The sequence below is a fragment of the Petromyzon marinus genome, unplaced genomic scaffold, assembly GCF_048934315.1.
Source record: "Petromyzon marinus isolate PM22_M1 ecotype Great Lakes invasive population unplaced genomic scaffold, UKy_Petmar_22M1.pri1.0 PM_Scaffold_34, whole genome shotgun sequence".
NCBI classification, from domain to species: domain Eukaryota; kingdom Metazoa; phylum Chordata; class Hyperoartia; order Petromyzontiformes; family Petromyzontidae; genus Petromyzon; species Petromyzon marinus.
Window position 1 is genome coordinate 518,725 of NW_027423324.1, and position 18,488 is coordinate 537,212.

At 45.0% G+C, this 18,488-nt stretch overlaps 1 protein-coding gene across 3 annotated transcripts in view; it reads right to left on the minus strand.

Annotated features, from left to right (window-relative positions):
- Positions 1 to 958: 958 nt before the first annotated feature.
- The window catches only part of LOC142923225 (tripartite motif-containing protein 14-like), a 28,099-nt gene continuing 10,569 nt past the window's right edge, over positions 959 to 18,488 (minus strand). For all 3 annotated transcript variants that reach the window (XM_076064162.1, XM_076064163.1, XM_076064161.1), the window contains 5 exons: positions 12,748 to 12,843; positions 10,738 to 10,971; positions 9,642 to 9,664; positions 8,442 to 8,578; positions 959 to 6,376 (listed from right to left, as the gene is read on the minus strand). In XM_076064162.1, the coding sequence (XP_075920277.1) occupies positions 5,769 to 6,376; positions 8,442 to 8,578; positions 9,642 to 9,664; positions 10,738 to 10,971; positions 12,748 to 12,843 (1,098 nt within the window). In that variant the 3' untranslated portion in view covers positions 959 to 5,768. The remainder of the gene's footprint in view (positions 6,377 to 8,441; positions 8,579 to 9,641; positions 9,665 to 10,737; positions 10,972 to 12,747; positions 12,844 to 18,488) is intronic.

Consider the following 18,488-nt stretch of genomic DNA (forward strand, 5'->3'; position numbering starts at 1 on the left):
TAGGCTAGCTGATACCAGGCGACTGTGTGTGACTGGCAGGCACATCTTACAGATGACAAACCAATGGTCAGTGGGCAGATCAGCTCCACGGTAGGCCCTATATAGTCCAGCAGATGTTCTTGCTTGGACCCGGCGTGCATCCGTAATGTTGTGTGGATGCGCCGATTCCAGAACAGGGTGTTGGTAATTACAAGCCCATCGGCTGCGCAGATGTCTAGCAGCCTCTTAGTGTTAATATTGAGCTGATCTGGCCCATGCCTTCCGATCACTCCAATCTAGGTGTCTGCATCATGACCCACTCGGGCATTAAAGTCACCCAACAGGAAGACTCCATCCTGAGGGGGAACTTTAGCTAGCACCTGGGACAGGAGGTTTTAGAAGGCATCTGACTCATCGGCCTTGTCTGCATCTCTACTGATGCTCATTTTTGGTGGGGGCGTAAGTAACCATTACCATTTCTCACCTCTTGTTGACAGGGAGGCGAGTCCACAGTAGCCTGTTGTTGTATATGCCGGGTCTTTAAAATTTGAAAATAATCCAAAAATAAAAATGAAGTTGGGGAAATGCGTAATTATCCGAATTTATGATAATTTATGTAATTATGTGCATAAATAATGCTAATTAAAATGTATCATCGTATTAAGTTTGCGATTATGCTAATGCACACCGTTATGATCATTATGCCCTGCCTCGTTGCCGAGGGTAGTATTATCAATCGGGATCATACAATTAATTGTATGCAGTTTTTCAGGTGTGCTGTAAGTATGCGAGATTATGCTTGGCTTCGTTGTCTAGGTTCGTATTATCAATCTGTATAATACAATTATTCTCGCTTAACATTTACTTTTTATGTCTTAGTGTTTTTATGTCAGGTCTCCAAATTCAAATCTCACCGCAGGATACAGTTCTTATAATTAAGATTATTATGCATGAACTTAGGAAGGCACCACGCAGACACTTCTGTGTTAAGCAATTTTAATTTCTAAACAAAACCTTAACACTCTAATATGTGAACTCTTATGCTTGGAATTGTCAACACAGTACTCCTGGAGATGTTCTCTTAATTTGATCCATACATTTAACCCTCAATGATCACGTTTGTTAACTGGGTAACAGTACAATCGATTATTCCTCGATTGTACTGTTAGCGAGCATACACGGTGAGAGGAAAAAGTCCTTTAAAAAATTCATGCAACGATATTCATACGAAGGCAATAAAGAAACATGTCCCAAAGGCAAAACATATACGGCAATGAATTCATGGGGAAGATTACATAATTAACGAAATATTTGGAACAATGGTGTGCGGCAGTATGCCTGCTCCAGCAAATACTTATCAATTGGCTAAGGCTTCAATAAATTCGCGGGCAGATTCTGTGCTCAAAAGAAAGATTTCAACACAATATTCTCCCTGTGTGTAGATTCGTAACCTAGGTTTCTAAACGTTTAGTTTTCATCGATGAATTCATTGATAATATTTATGCAAATCAAAAGAAAAATAACTATTAAAATACTTCTAAGTGACCATTTCCCCGTAACCCAATGGCAGCCGTGTTCTTCGTTATCAGTTGATACTTGATGCACTTATCATGAGTCTTCTTACTATTAGTCCGGGTATGTGTTATGTGTGGTTGGTTTGTCTTCTTGATCAATTATTTGCGTTGTAATGTGTGGGTGTGTGTGTATCATACGGGCAGCTTGGCTCTCCCTCTTCCTCAGGTCTACAGTAGTTCTGTCCACAGCTGGGTAGAAGAGTTGGCACGACACTCGCCATCGGTGCGCGATGATCCTGTCATCAGGTAGCACCGGCAGCTCGTCCGCTGGCAGCTGACACCCTTGCTTGGTGGCGCTGGTGACGCTGCGGCGTGCTCTCTCCTGCTCCGTCTCTCTGGCGGTGTCGATTGCGCGTGCAGCTGGTCGTCAAGCAATCAACGTCGAGAAAGGGCTTTCCGCCCTTTCTCGACGTTGATTGCTTGACGTTTCCCGCCGTCACAGAACTCTTTGGTGACTGATCGCCCTCGGTGGCTGGCTGTTATCTTCTGTGGTTGGTCATCTTCTGTAGTTGATCGCCGTCTTCTGCCACTGGTAGCTGTGATAGCGATGTATGGCTCGTGTCTGTTTTTATGCAAAAATTTCTTCCTCTGGCTCGCCTTCTCACAAAGGACCGGAACTTCCTTTGATTTCGCTCTATGCTGTGGGGGGGGGGGGGGGGTAGGATTGTACGTTTGTCCATGTGTGTGTGTTCTCATTTATTAAGCCATCTGTTAAGTCTCACCCTGGCTTGATTCTTGTCCCCCTCCTCAGCTATCCCCCCATCAAAGGGAAACAGATGCTCCAGATTGCTCCCGAGTGCGTCCTTCTTCTCCACCCTCTGCAATAATTAATCTGGAAGGAGGGGGGTTCCCCTGTCTGGTGGAGTTCCCCCCCCCCTTTTCTCTTCCCTCCCGGTGTGACATTCTTTTGCCTCTCACAAAGGGGTGTGTTGAGGCTTTTGAAGTTAAACATTTTATTTGACCTCCTATAGCTTGATACCGTACCACTTTATAGTTATGATTCTGTACGTGACTCAAGGTATGTTTGTGGCAGTGTTTACAGTGCTTCCATCGTGGCATTTGATTTTTTATTTATAAGAGATGCCCTCTGCCTGCGTATGCAATTCTATCATGTGCTGCTGGAAGACAAAGGTGGTTGGGAGACTCTTCGTCTATGGAATACATTTATCTTGGTCACGTGATCGACTCCCCTCGCCCCATCTCTCCTGGATGACCCCCGGCTTAACTCTTCATAATTATTATTGGGTTTATGTTTTCCACGATTCGTGTTTTAAAATTGTATCACCACGTATGTTCCTAGGGTTTTATTAATTTCCGTTCCCCCGTCTGTATCCAGGGATCTGTGCTGTTATACTCGAGTTATATTTTGATGTCCTGAGGTTCATAAGTATAACTAAGTTTCAGTTAAGCTTCTTGACTGCTGGAATTCATATTCCTTGTTTTTTGTAAAGTCACGTAGACGGCAATATGTAATAGAATTTAATGTGAATTACATTAGTATTTTGATTTAAAGCTTTCGTGAATGCAGGGATTCATATTCTTGGTTCTTTCGGTAAAGTCACGTAGAAGGGAAACAATAAAATAATACAAATATAAAACAAAATCTCACGACGTTTCGATTGCAACACAAGCAACCATCATCAAGTGTGAAAACCACAAGAAAAATAATTGAAAAAAGTGGCGTTTTTTTAACGTTAGTACCACGGAGAGCAATTTGACAGTTTGTTCAGATGGACGAGTCCATCTATGTTCGGAAAAGAGGGGGGAGACGAAAATAATGGATGCGGTCTGAAAGCCACCATAAGCGTGAACAATCAATTAAGATCCGAAATGGTTTATCAAATCCTTCCAATGATTGCTAAGCCAGAATCCATCTTCTCGGTTGAAATTATCTCTCTGTTTGTATATGTGGATAGCCTCATGAACAAATCTCTCATGGTAGCCAGATGGCTTGCAAAGAACCTCTGTCTTGGAGAAGTCAATGTCATGTGAGCCTACTGAATTACAACAGTGATCTACCACGGCTGCGGTGTTGGTCCTACCGTGTTTTAGGTCTGCTTTGTGTTCACGAATGCAGTCTGAGACATGTCGTTTGGTTTCTCCAATGTAACTACTACCACAGAGGCAACTTAGTTTGTAGACGCCAGGGATTCCGGACATACAGTTTTATTATGTTATTGTTTCCCTTCTACGTGACTTTACCGAAAGAACCAAGAATAACATTAGTATTAATATGTATGAGAAGTAATAACCCACTATGTAGATTTTAGTCTGGTTTTTAATCGGAGTGAGTGTTTTGGCAGTCATTAATGTTTGCTTATTCTTGTTGCTGAGTTTTTGTCATCCCTCGTTTGGGTATGTATGTGTTTGTTCTACTTATTGGGGTGATAAGTTGTTTCCTCAAGGCCTGGCTTCTTCCTTCGCGGTCGGGTGTCACCTTTGTCTATCTCAATGGGGGTCGTGGTCTCTCCCTTTGTGGTTTTATTGCTACCCCATGCTGCTAGGAGACAAGGCGGCCAGGAGGCTTCATCTATGGAATCCTTTTCTCTTGGTCACGTGATCGACCCACCTCGCCCCATCTCCCCTGGATGACCCCTGGCTTAACTCTTTATAATCATTATTTGGTTTATGTTTTCCACGATTCGTGATTTAACATCGTCATTTCACGTGTGTTCATAGGGTTTATTAACGTTTGTTCCCCCGTCTGTATCCAGGGATCTGTGCTGTTAAACTCGAGTTATATTTTGATGTCCTAAGGTTAGAGGTATAGCTAAGTTTCAGTTAAGCTTCTTGACTGCTGGAATTGATATCCCTTGGTTTTTGTAAAGTCACGTAGATGGCAAAAGGTAATAGAATTTAAGGTGAATAACATTAGTATTAACATTAGTATTAAAATATGTATGATAAGTAATAATCCACTATGTAGATTGTAGTCTGGTTTTTAATCGGAGTGATTGTGTTGGCAGTCTATGTCGACTCATTTTGTCACTAAGTTCTGAACATTAACCGTTGTATTAAGAGAAACGAAAAGGCAAATTATTGTAGAATTTGCCTGTTCCTTCATGGCGCCTGGTTGTCTGTGCTCTTAAAACGGGGGAATTTGTGGCTACGTATATTTCCCGCGTGTCTCATTAGTAATTCCCCCGCTTTGTTTTGGGTTTTATTATATTTTATGGCTTATATCTGGCTGCCTGGTTCCAGTGTGAGAGGCAGCTGCTGTGAGGGGAGGGGGGGTTTATCTCACCCCCTTTGGCCCCCAAGCGACACCACGAATGATTAAAAAAAATATATTGGCAAAATCATTCTTAATATCAATTTTGGAAAAAGGCCTATATATACAACACTGTAACTTACAGCTTCTTAGACATCACCGCCACGCTCCCACACCCCCTTCATTCTTTTGTTCAAAAGAAGTGGCAATCCCTGTTGTTTGGCAGTTTCCTATGCTGAGTGGAGAGCTGTCTTCCCCTCAAAATTATTGAAGCCAGAACCGGTTCACCGGATCTCCTGTATTTCAGAGGTCCAGGCAGTACTGGTCCATCTCATGACAGAGGAGAGGGAGCCTCTCATCCACAACGAAACATCCCATTAAGTCCACAAACACACGTAATATAATTGTCCCTGGGAACCGAGATTCCAACCATATAAGCACAACTTCCCACGTAGATATATGAGGCTCTGTATGACGCCATGAGTTTATATTGTTTTCTATGTGAGTATATGGGTATCTATGCGAGTCTATGGGTATCTATATGAATATATCGGTATCTATGTATGTCTATTGATTTCTACATGAACCTGTGGTTATTTATGCGAGAATATGGGTCTATATTTGAGTCTATTAATTTATATGTGATTCTGTGGGTATCTATGTGAGTATATGGGTTCATCTAAATATCTGGTTATCTATATTAGTCTGTAGATTTGTACGTGAATCTGTGGGTATGTATACAAGTCTATAAGTATATATGTGAGTCTATGCGTATCTATTTGAATCTGTGGGTATCAATATGTCGATATTTGAGTCTATTTGTGTTGAACTAAGTCTGTGGATAGTTATGCGAGTCTATAGAAATCTATCTCAACGGTGACGTGAACAGTGCACATCTATGACAGTAATCAACCGGGGGAGCAACAGTGCCAGAACGGCTAACCTACACAGCAATGCTCACAGAGCGCTCTGATGCTGGGTCCACGTCACCTCTTCTGAGAATCCTAGCAGAGGCCTGCGCAGGAGCGTGGACACGTGGCTATTGTGATGCTGTCGTCTAGGACTTTGAACGCAGGGAAGAGTGGACCATCGTATTGCACAACGTAGTAGGTGTGCAAGTGGACCCGTGCCTGTGAAACATCATAGAATGACAGTCGGTCCATGTCACAGTCCAGCAGAATGCCCACCCTGTCGATGTGCCAGCCTCTACGGCCACCATCGCAGCTGAATTCAATGTCGGTTTGCTCTGCATCGTGAAAGACACTCAGATTTCCATCGTCGTCGTCGTCATCATCGTCTCTGTATTTGATGCACCACGACTCGGCATTTTCACCCAGCTCCGCATCGCTGGTATTGCCGCTCCGCTCCATCGACCCATAGCAGACGCCCACACACCACTCGACGCACTCGCTGACGTCCACCTCCCAGTAGTGCAACCCGGAGGTGTAGCCCTCCTCGCACAGCGCTTGCCTCCAGTAGGAGAACGCCTCACAGCCCTCCGTCACGTCCCGACGCCTCCTGAGGGGCCGAGACAGGCTCAGGGCCTTGCCACAGTCGTCGGCGTCCAGTTGGTAGTGGAGCGTATCTTCATCAAGGGTTGGGCTCCTGAAATCTTCTCGGTCATAGAACGCACACGGAAAGGACAGCGGTTAGTCATCGGCTCCCTTAGCTGGTGGACTGCTTCTGCTGTTGTTGATACAAAGACAAACAACGGTGCTGGAGAATCCCAAACAGCTGCACTGCCACCTTTCAGATCTTGGGTTTAAGTAGAGGTTTCACCTGCCCGTGGTTACACCGGGTACTCGGGGGGTGTACGAAGAGTGCGATCGCCAAAAATCATAACCGTTGGGTTGTCTCTTAACTATATACACAAGGACAGCGTGTACATCATCAAAGCGTGTTTGTTTGCATGTTTTACCACCAACAGGATGTGTGAGTCATGCAGACTTGATGATTCCTTGCAAAAGGTGTGTCTATTTGGTGTTTGAACATCTTAACACCTCCTGTAGTATTATTTTTTTTTTACAGAAAGGGTAATAATGCATATAATTTTTTTCATCACACAAACTGATAACTTATCACTCTATCTCCATGGGAGAGTGTCCTTTTAGGTGCATTTCCACCTTGGGCTGCCATTCTGTCTCTTAGTCTGCAACATCACCCATCGGTCCTGCTAGTCGACATAAACTGCCCAAAGCCCAACCCCCCTAAAAGTTTCCCTGCCAAGTCAAGATGATGCCACTAACCTTTGCATTTTTTCTCTGTAATGCGTACGGCACCCTTTCTGTCTCTCAGTGCAATTCTATGCATGCGACCTCTCCACGCTCATTTGCGCCCCATTCGAGTGTCCATTCAAGTTGTCTACCAGCGTCCGCCCCCACCCCCCGCTTGTGATTCGGTGTGTTCCACAGCAGGTCGTTTGCGTGCTGACGAAACACCCCTCTCCCTCCTGTAGCTCGCCTGGACCGCTGCCGCCCGTTCTCTTGCGCCTCTTCACGTCGTCGCAGTCATTCGTTCCCAAACTCTGAATTCATAGGCGGCAGAAGCTTTCCTTTGTTTTTGGATGGCGTGGTCACACAGACGTAGTCACATTAATGTGAGATTCGTGTTTGACGCATTTGGTAACTCCCTTCATTTATATATTTCCATTTACGGAATAGCTGATTGCACCTGCCGTGTTCAGTCAGCACGCGATCTGGGCATCCCACTTCCCCCACATGGCAGTGAGCCTCCGGATAGCAGGAGGGTGGTTAGAGCCTCAACACCTCTTCTCCATTGCCCATTCTCGTCCTCTTCCCTCCTCCTCACCCCTCCACTCCTTCCCTCCCCTGTAGTCCCTTTCGTGATCCCCTGAGTAGAACCACCTGGTAGCCCGCTACTACACCATTCCATTCTGTGTCACCGTGTTGTAAGCCATGTTCATCAAGCGCCTGGAGTGAAGGGCTATATAAATATACGTGTTTAATTAGATTCGATCATCAGATGTACCACTTACTAGCGTTTTCATCGTTATCAAAATAGATAACAGGAACGGTGGGTGAGTGATTCGGTGAGTGGGTGAGTGAGCAATTTAGTGGGTGAGTGAATGAGTGGGTGAGTGAGTGGGTGGGTAGGTGAGCGAGTGGGTGGGTGAGTGGGTGGGTGGGTGGGTGAGTGAGGTGGGTGAGTGAATGGGTAAATTGGCCTTTACCATCCGACTAGTTATGGCCTTTTGCCCTCTGCGGTTCTGTTTATTTCCTGGCTTTCCATACACAGGGGCGCATTGGTGGATCTACAGATTAAATGCAGAACTTTACAATTGTAAATTATTATTCATTATATTATTATTAAGTGTGTTCTCTATTCCACAACTTTGATGCCAAATAAAAAATATCCCCTGTATAGCCGGTAGCAGTCTGCAGGGGCAAGTGTTGTTATCGAGCAGCGCCGAGGGGGTGGTTGGCTATCACCAGACCCAGGCACATTTGTCTCCCCAGTGGCGATGTATACTACACACCACACCAGGTACTCATTTGAGGATGAGTTGAGCTGGGGTGGGGGCTGGGGGCCCAGGACCGGTTCATATAATCATCACTGGTGTTGGTGGCCATGAGCGGGAATTGAACTTGGGTCGCCTGGTTCGCAACGCAGCCACTCGTTAACCACTGTGCCACCGCACGCACGCACCACAAACTTACTTCTGAGCATCGCGTTTTCTGTCTTCCAATTGGAGATTCTGGGGGAGAGACTCTGCAGCAGGCCATGCAAGGATAAAAATAGGTCTCTAGTCACGATGTTGTCATTTGGCGGGTTCTTCATCATCGCGGCCGTTATCCTGAACGTGGAAGAAACAAATAAGGAATAAGAACATCGTGGATCTATGGGAAAACCTTTGTTGGCCAGTATCAAGATGATTACAAAGAATAGGCTTGCAATACCCTTCCCGGTAAGAATAAGAATCATAATACAGGAGTTGTGTTAAGATGTTCAAACACTAAATAGACACACCCTTTATTGCAAGGCTTCATCACGTCTGCGTGAACCACACCACGCTCACTGATAATAATAATGTATGCATTGTCTTCAAAATTGATTGGCCTGCACCAGAGCAACAGCCTCCTGGAGGAATCCGATGAGGTATAAAGCTCTTTTTCACAGATGTCCAGTAGGCACGGGTAACAACGTTAAAACAAACAATACAAAAATACATGATCGCAGTGAAAAGTACAACAAAGGTAAAAAACAAATGACCCAAACACATACAAATAAAACAAAACCAACCCGATTTTAGCAGGCAAAGCCCACCGAGGTAATAACTTTTTTTTAAAGCTACCTGGACACACATGATAACTCAACAAAGTGGCTTAGAAATGTGACGGTTACAGCAGCAAAAAAAAAATCTAAATAGTCTAGATGCATGTTTCTAAATGTGGAGGGAAAACCCGGAGAAAAAATCCACGCAACCACCAGGACAGAGAGAGACATGCAGACTCCTAATATGCAGCAGCAGGCGTCAGGGTCGGTACTATCATGATGATGATAAATAAAAGTATGGCAATAATACAGCTTCCTTCATGACAAGGCCATAAAGGAGACTGTAGCTCTGGTGTAGGCCAATCAGTTCCAAGGACAATGCGTAGATTATTATGATGGAAGTGTGTTTGCACATTTCACTACAAGCATGATGTGCGGGTGAACACAACTTGATGATGGCCTTGTGATCGTAGGTGTCTCGACATATTAATACAACTCCGGTGTTATCATTGCGGGGAAGGATAAAGTGAGCATATTATTTATTCACCATCGTGGTACCAGTAAAACATGGATCTTGAATGTTCAATTAAACTGGGATTGGGGAGTTGAGTGGCGGTGGAGTGACGTGAAGGTGTCCGACCTACCTTCTCTCCAACTCACCGCTCACCTGCGACAGAGGGACAGGGGTGCACGCGTGAGACATCCATTGGTAAGCTGGTCACCATCTCAGGGTAACCTCATCTCATGTTGATATACGGAGTGTACCAAAATGAATACTACACCAAAAAAAAGTTGAATATCTGTATTGTCTTGATTTAAAGCTTTCGTGACTGCAGGGATTCATATTCTTGGTTCTTTCGGTAAAGTCACGTAGAAGGTTTTCACACCTGATGATGATTGCTTGTGTCGCAGTCAAAATGTCGTGAGAATTTATTGTTTTATATTTTTATTATTTAATTGTTTCCCTACTACATGACTTTACCGAAAGAACCAAGACTATCTGTATTGTTATTCGAGATGCTGTTATTAATTTAATATGAATTCTGCAAGTAATAGACATTTACGTTTTAGTTTATTTAATGTTATGGTATTGATTAGATATGCTCAAATTATTAATAAACTTGTATATGTTGCCCATCGTTCAGAAAAAAAAAACATTTTAAAACACAGCTGTAGGCATGCATGATGACTCAGCATTCACAATACCATGTTTTAGTTCTTCCAGGTCAGTTGGTTTGCGAGCCTAAGACTTTACTTAAAAAATTGAAATACAAATTTAATGGTTTTAAGTCAAAAATAGGGTTTCTCTTTCAACAAAAAAAGCCTACGTGTTAAACTAAAGAAATGGGTTTGTCAATCTAGATGATGTAAAGGTGCATCGTAGCTCTCAGTGGCTCCCTAATATCAGAAGGAAACATTTTCCCAGATGGCCGCAGAAGCAGCGTGTTTGAAAATGCCACGAAATGAAGAGTTGACCGCTTTTGTTCGACGGCTGAGCCAATAACCGCCGCTGCTGCTGCTGCTGCGAGGATGACAGGAGTTCGCGTGATGGTGGTATACAGCTCCTTGACGAGATCACCAAAAGTATTGTGTGGTTCATTCGTGGCAGGCACTTTGTGTGTGTGTGTGTGTCATGAACGCGACCTTTTAACACTGTATTCGTTCAGCCAATGCAGCAGCAGTAGCAGAAGGTGCTATTGACGATTTCCACACTACTGGTGCCCTCTGTTCTCCACGTACCTGGATAGCCCGCACGTGATTCGTTTCCTGCAAAGCCGCCTGCACCTCTTTGGTGAGAGCCACCATCTCAGCGACCATCTTCTCTCGGGGCGCCATCTGGCCATGGATTAGGCCCAATAGTTTACTCTGCTCTGCATGCGCCAACTGCTTGAGTGTGGCCCTTTCTTCCTCGAGGGACTTGATTGCAGCGTTAAAAGCGTCGTCTATGGATTTGTCAAAAGCTGCCGACGTTCCCTGAAATGGGACGAGTATAAAATTTTCCGCGTGAAAAGATTACAGTTTTAGCTACAAGTACCACCGCTGCATGGATGAGCATGACCCACGTGAGTTGCGAGCTGTCATTCGTCCAAAGTTCGCCACGTGGATGAGAGTGTGGGTTGGCGGAGGCGAAGGGGCATTGACAATGCTGTGGCGTGCGAGAAAGAACAATTGACGGAGCTGCCGCTCAATTCGCCAACAGTTAGCTGGTAGGAGCATCAGCAACACGCCACACCAGCATGACGGCAGCTTGCAAAAACCCAACCAATAGTAGATGTCTATTGCAATTTATATTAATATATTAACCCCCCCTCTTCTCTTCTGATTGGTTCACAATTGACATCACATTTATTTCTCCTATATTTAAGACCGAAACAGGAGGATTTCTCCACAATTCTGGCTGTCACCTGATATGGCTGGTTGTTTATAATTACTGGCGAAACATCAGTATATGAATTGCAAATGTTGTGGGGGGTTTTACTCTCCAACAAATATCAAATTGGCACGTTTTATTGGCATGACAAACCACCATACTAATTGGCTATGTCGGGTGGTGGCTGGTTGATATCGGCATGAAGTGGAATCGGTATTAATGTGTTAAATCAAAGGGCAGCACGAAAATGAGCATGTGAGGTATTGATCTAAACAAAGGAATTCGTGGAGGAAGGACAAAATTACGTAAGAATAGGCTTTACTGTTTCTGATAAAAATACGAGGTGTTAAGATGTTCAAACATATTTTTTGATAGCTCAACCAAATAGCTTATTATCATCAGGTGGAAATTTAAAGCAGCAGTCAAATAATCTAAATGCCTGACAGTGATTCTAAATGTGTACGGAAAAAACAGGGGACCTGGAGACAAATCCACACAACCATGAGGAGAGCGAGAGAGAGAACCAAACTCAAAAGATACAGCAGCAGGCATCTTCAGGGTCGGGATCGAACCCACAACCTCCTGCATACGAGGCATGGGAGATAACATTTCCTAGCCACGAGGGCACCCAAAAACCGAAATGGACAGCGACTATCACTACAAGGCCTCATCAAGTCTGCATTAACCACACACCATGCTTGTGGTAAAATATGCAAAAAAAACTGCTTTGATTATAAAGTAGGCATTCTCCTTGGAACTGATTGACCTGCAACCAGAATCAAGATTTTTCAAGATGACCATCAGATGTATCAAGGTGATCATCCTGATATTGGTGCACGACAATCAGTGATACTGGTAAAAAAAGGGGTCCTGGTGTTATACCAAAGTATAATGCCAAAAGGCGAACACAGCACGATGACAATGCAAATATCAAAGTATCAATAGCTCGGGTTGGCCAATATAACTGCCTTTTTTCTGTTTCAAAGCTAGTGGGTATGTTACTATCAAAGCACGTTTGTTTTTACGTTTTACCACAAGTGTGATGTTGTGGTTGGTGCAGACTTGATCATGCTTTGTCGTGATAATTCACGATGTAACACGATTTTTGTTCCTGGGTAGTGTTATTTTCTAATTTCTTATGCCTCAAAAGTATATAAAATGGCTATTATTCCCCACAAACTTTGCTTACTTACAAACCAGGAACAAAAAAACTAATTTTGTTACACAGTGAATTATATAATTGGTGTCTATTTGCTGTTTGAACAGCATAAACACCAACTCTATAATTATTATTATTATTGCCAGGAAGCGTAATCAAGCCGATTATTTTTATCATTAATCATCTTCATTTCATGGGAATTTGTGTTATTGGGTCTCACCTCTACATTGGCTTCCGTGTTCTTCAGTATATTCAATCTTGCTGCAACTTTCCCATTATGTGTCATAAGTTGTTGGAGTGAACGCGATAGGGATTCCTGTTTTAAGAAGAAGAAAACAAACCAAACAAAAAAAGCCTATAGCAAAACGATTAAAATCATACACGATATTTACCCATTAAATGAAAAGGGTTGTTCTTCTTTGGTTCTTTCGGTAAAGTCACGTAGAATGAGAATAAAATAATAAATTGATAAAATAAAATAACACAATAATATTCTCACGACGTTTCGGCCACAACACAAGCGGCCTTCATCAGGTGAAGGGGGCGAGACTGTCTGGTAGGACAGCGCTGGAGTGAGAGAGCCACGTTCAGATCACGGCTTTTAAGCTGTGTGAGAGGAACAAAGAGCCTTGACACAGGAATTAGCATAAAATTTAGCATTGAAATGGCTGAATGATTAGCTTGTGACTGGTCACAGAAATAGCTATGTTAAAAGTTAAAGCATACACATCCGCAGAGGCACCCATTGTTAAAAGGAATTAGCATAGAATTTAGCATTGAAATAGCTAAGTTAAGGCATACACATCCGCAGAGGCACCCCTTGACGATGGGATTAGCATAGAATTTAGCATTGAAATGGCTGAGTGATTCGCTTGTAACTGCTACAGAAATAGCTACGTTGAAGTCAGAGCATACACATTCACCGAGGCACTTAGTACAAATCAAACAGGAGAATTCAGCATTGAAATAACTAGGCGAATTTAGCATTGAAATAACTGGGTGATTTGCTAGTGACTGGTCACAGAAATGACTACACATCTGAGCTATTCACAGTACTATATAGTGAACCAATAAAAACTAAAATATAAATTACCTTCATGTTATCAATAAACTCTATATTCTCCAATCAGCTAAGCTACCAACCATAAGTCGTTATATATCACAATGCTATATGGCGAAAAAATGGGTGGATTCTTACCCTCAAATTTCCGTACCACGGATAGCTATGGGCCCCGTTCAGACGGACGAGTTCGTCCATGGTCGGAACAGAGGAGGGGGAGAGAGACAGCTGCGAGGCCCTAGTATGCTCCATGTTGTAAACCATACCATTAACCGTGGTGTGAGAGGTATTAAGAGGCAATGCTGGCGAAAGAGCTGCGGTCTGAAGGACATCGTAAAATTACAATTAATTAAGAACAGAAATGATTTAACACATCTTTCCAGTGGTTACTAAGCCTGAATCCATCTTCTCGGTTGAAATTGTCTCTGTGCTTGTATATGTGAATGGCCTCATGAACGAATCTCTCATGGTAGCCGGTTGGTTTGCAAAGAACCTCCGTCTTGGAGAAGTCAATGTCATGTGAGCCCACTGAATTGTAACAGTGGTCTGCCACGGCAGAGGAGTTCGTCTTACCGTGTTTCAAGTCTGCTTTATGTTCGCGGATGCGGTCCGAGATATGTCTTTTGGTTTCTCCAATGTAGCTACTACCACAGAGGCACTTTAGTTTGTAAACGCCTGGGTACTGTATGTCTGGAAGAGCATCTTTTACAGATGGAACTAAATCACGGATTTTGTGTACTGTGTTGAATCGGACCTGGATCTTGTGTTTATTCAGGATTTTGGAGATCTTTTTAGTGACCCCTGCAATGTAGGGTAAGGTGATGGTTTTGAGTGGCTCCACAAGAGGATCCTTCTTCATGACTGGAGTGATGGCTTTGCGGATTGTGTAGTCGGAGTAGCCATTAGCCCTGAGAGCCTGGTGTACGTGCTTGAGTTCACTGGTAATGTGTTCCTGGTCGGAAATGCATTGGGCTCTATGGTATAGAGTCTTGATGAGGCAGTTCTTCTGGGATGGATGGTGGTGGGAATCCGGTTTCAAGTAAGCATCTGTATGGGTAGCTTTCCTGTAGACAGAGTGGCTCATTGAACCATCATGTCTCCTTTTAATTAAGACATCCAGAAAGGGTAGTTTGCCATCTTTGTTGTTGTTGTTGTTGTTCAGAAAAAATGTAAGGAACCAGAAAGAGAGGAAAACCAAACACAGAAAATTATGGCTTGAAGAAAGCGTCATCAGCGGATTGGTGCCAGAAAGATGTAGCCACTAACTTGAGCCATATTTGCACTTCAAGACAGAGGAGAAAGTGGAAACAACAAGTGAAGAAAAGTGCAGTGGGCACCTACTCCGGCCTATCTTGCCTCATGGATCGTGATAATGATATACTACACTACTATTCATGACACGACTATATGCTACACTATACACTACGCTATACACTACACCAGTGGTTCTAAACCTGGGGTGCACGCACCCCCTGGGGGTGCGAGATGCCCTTTCTGGGGGTGTGAGACATGCCAGATGTTTTTAGAAGCTAAATCGTTGAACACAAATTAAGCACAGGTACGCAAGTCCCACTACTTTATTTCTTCAAACCTATGTATTTATTAACATTATTACTATTAAAAAAATGTTGTATCTGTCTTTGTGTCTATAGCCGTGTTCCCACTGCCTTGTGGATAAGTCTGGGAAGACAAAAGCTAGGGGAGCACACCCTGAGATTAAAGCAACGTGCTGGTGGCGCGCGAAAGGCGGTCCTCCGATAGACTGGAGCTCCGGCAGCCTCCTGCAACTTTGGAAGAGGGCCAGTCATCCTGGGTTCTCCCTTTGCACTGGATTCCACCCTATTGCAGTGAAGAAGTGCTGTTGGGACTTACGCACCCTCAACCGCACTCTAAATATACTCTTTGCGCAGGTATCCACTTCTGCCTCTGTGAATCGAGCATCTGGAAAACTGGACAAAAGTCTGGCGGCGTTGAGTGGTGTGGCGACGGGAGTAGGTACGAACATATCCAAAGCTCCTAGTCAGACCCCTGCACGCCAGCGGCACAGGGCATGCGTTGGCTTTTGGTTAGGCCAGCCAACACAGCCTTGCCTGCCGGAGGAGCTCACCACTGGGACATTGTCCAAAATTTTCAAAGATTTGTGAGCTCCTTACACAATCCAACCTTGTTAAACCCAGGATAGATCGTAGGCAGGCCAGCTTAAATGTTTCCAACTGGCAAAGATGTTTCATTAGGGGGGTCCACGTTTTGCAAGCATAGAGAAGGGAGGGCATGACAGTGGCAGAGAAGACCCAAAGCTTCGTGTGGAGCAACAGACCATGTAGCTTCCACAGTGATACGCAGCCGATGAAAAGTTAATGCCGCTTGACTGATCTGGAGTAAGACCTCTGCTGTCAAACCAGAGCCGGACATGAGCACACTGTTCAGGTATGGGAAACACTCCACTATCTCCACAACTGCCCCATCACCAATTGAGAGTTGTGGGGGTGGAGTATCTGATGGTACAAAATACCTAGGCAGGTGCTTAGTTTAGGTGGGACTGATGGTAAGGCCCCACCTCTTAGTTGCACGCTCCAGGTTCAGCAGCAGTGCCTCCAACTCCTCCTCTCAGTGAGCAGCAATCACCAGATCATCGGCATACGTAACATGGTTGACCAATAGGGAGCCATCCCTTGACCGAATCCAGGCATTGATCAGCCTCCCATTATATCTGTACCAAATGAAAATTCCTCCAGTACAGCTACTGAAAACTTCACGAACTACATAGTCGAAATAGATGTTAAGTAATGTGGGAGCCAGAGGACATCCCTGTCGCACCCCAAGGTGAAAAGGGAATGGCTCCGACTCCCGGCCACATAGTTTAACCCGGGGCTCGCTCACCATCATTAAGGTCCTTAATGATTGTGAGCAGAGACTAAGGGATTCCTGAAAGCACGAAGAACAGCCCAGAGCCATAACCTTTTAATGATATCATAGGCCTTGAAACCACATTGGGGCTCCGCAAGTCTCTCCTCAGCGTGACTTGCAAGGCGATGTTGAATAATCCTTGCCAGAACCTTTCCCACCACAGAGGAGTGAGATGCCCCTGTAGTTGTTTCAGTCTGTGCGGTCCTCCTTCTTAAAGAGAGGGACCACCAGGGCATCCTTCCAATCCTGTGGAACCTGTCCAGTGATCCCGTTTGTTATTATGATGTCATGTAGGGCAGTCTGTGCCCAAACGCAACCCTCCCTCAGCATTTTCCTTGGGAGATCATCTCTGCCTGGTGCGTTTCCCGGTCTCAGACTCTGGATTGCCTTCTGTTCTTCTTTAACAGATGGCACCTCAGCCAGCCACTCACAGGGGGTGACTACGTCTTCCAATATTCAAGACACTGCAGCCTCAGCAGGGTCATCCCCACTTTGCCCCATTATGTTTTCCAGGCTGAGGGATTTCCTCTCCCCCAAAACCTCACATAAATGTTCAGCAAATCTGAAAACCTGTTCCTGGGGGCCAGAGATTTGATCACCGTTCTTTCCCCTAATGATGGTGATAGTTGTGGCACTGCAAATGATGTTTTTGATGGCGTTAGAGTGATTTGTGGTCGCGAGCAACTGAGGCAGACTCCATCTCCTCAGCAACCCGCGACCACCACCCGTCCTTGCAGCTCCTCACGGCTCTCCGAACCTCCGAGTGAAAGCTGCGGTAAGCCTCCTCATTCTCTGATGTAGGATGCTATAGATGGTGAGAGTGGGCCTGGTGCTTTTTATCAGCCAGCCTGAATACCTTCTCTGTCCACAAGAGTCTCTGGGAGGTTTGGACCGTGTATCTAAAGCAGCCATTGAAGCTGCATGAGCCACAGTCCTAAATCTCACCCATTTCCTCTCAGCATCATGAGGAGTCCGGGACGAGGTCAACCTCAGCTGCAAGCAATGATGAAATTCTCGCTTGCAACTTTCATCAGCTAGCTCAGATCAGGTCATTGTGTGTTTGAATGGGGTCCTGGGTACCCACCCAAAAGCAGAGTGGAAGAATGGCAGGTGCATCTTACAGATGATAAGTCGATGGTCAGTGGGCAGATCAGCTTCACAGTGGGTCCTGGTACCAAGGATATGGGTCTGCATCCACTGTTCTGTCACTATATAGTCCAGCAGATGTTCTTGCTTTGACCTGGTGTGCATCCATGATGTTGGGTGGATGTGCCGATGCCGGAGAAGCGTCTTGGTAATTACAAGATCATGGGCTGCACAAAAGCCAGCAGCCTCCTACGGATGTTATTGAGCTGATCCGGCCCATGCCTTCCCATCACTTCAGACCAGGTGCCAGCATCATGACCAACTCGGGCATTAAAGTCACCCAACAGGATGACTATCCTGAGGGGCCACTTGTGACCGGAGGTCATAAACGGCATCTGACTCATCGGCCTTGCCTGCATCCCTCCACTGATGTTCATCTTTGGTGGGGGCATAAGTAACCACGACCACCACTCCTCGCCTCTGGTTTATAGGAAGGGGAGCCCAAAGTAGCCTGGGGCTTACAGCTTCCCACACCTCACCGCCACGCTCCCACACCTCCTTCATTATTTTATTCAGAAGAAGAGCCACTGCCTGTTGTTTGGCAGTCTCCTGCCCCGAGTAGAGGACTGTCTACCCCTCATGGTAGGCAGGACCCAGAGCCGGTCCACCGGACCTCCTGAATACCAGAGATACAGGTGGTACTGGTCGAGCTCCCGACAGAGGAGTGACAGCCTCTCCTCCGCAGTGAGCATTCGAACATTCCACGTGGCCACCCGTAGTGGCTTTTTGCTCTTTCTGGAGTAACCCCGAGGGTAAGGATTAAATCTCCTGGCTCCGCCAAATGTCGTTTGGCCAGGAGACATCATAGATGACTATCCCCCCGGGGCCTCCGGCACAAGCTTAGCTGT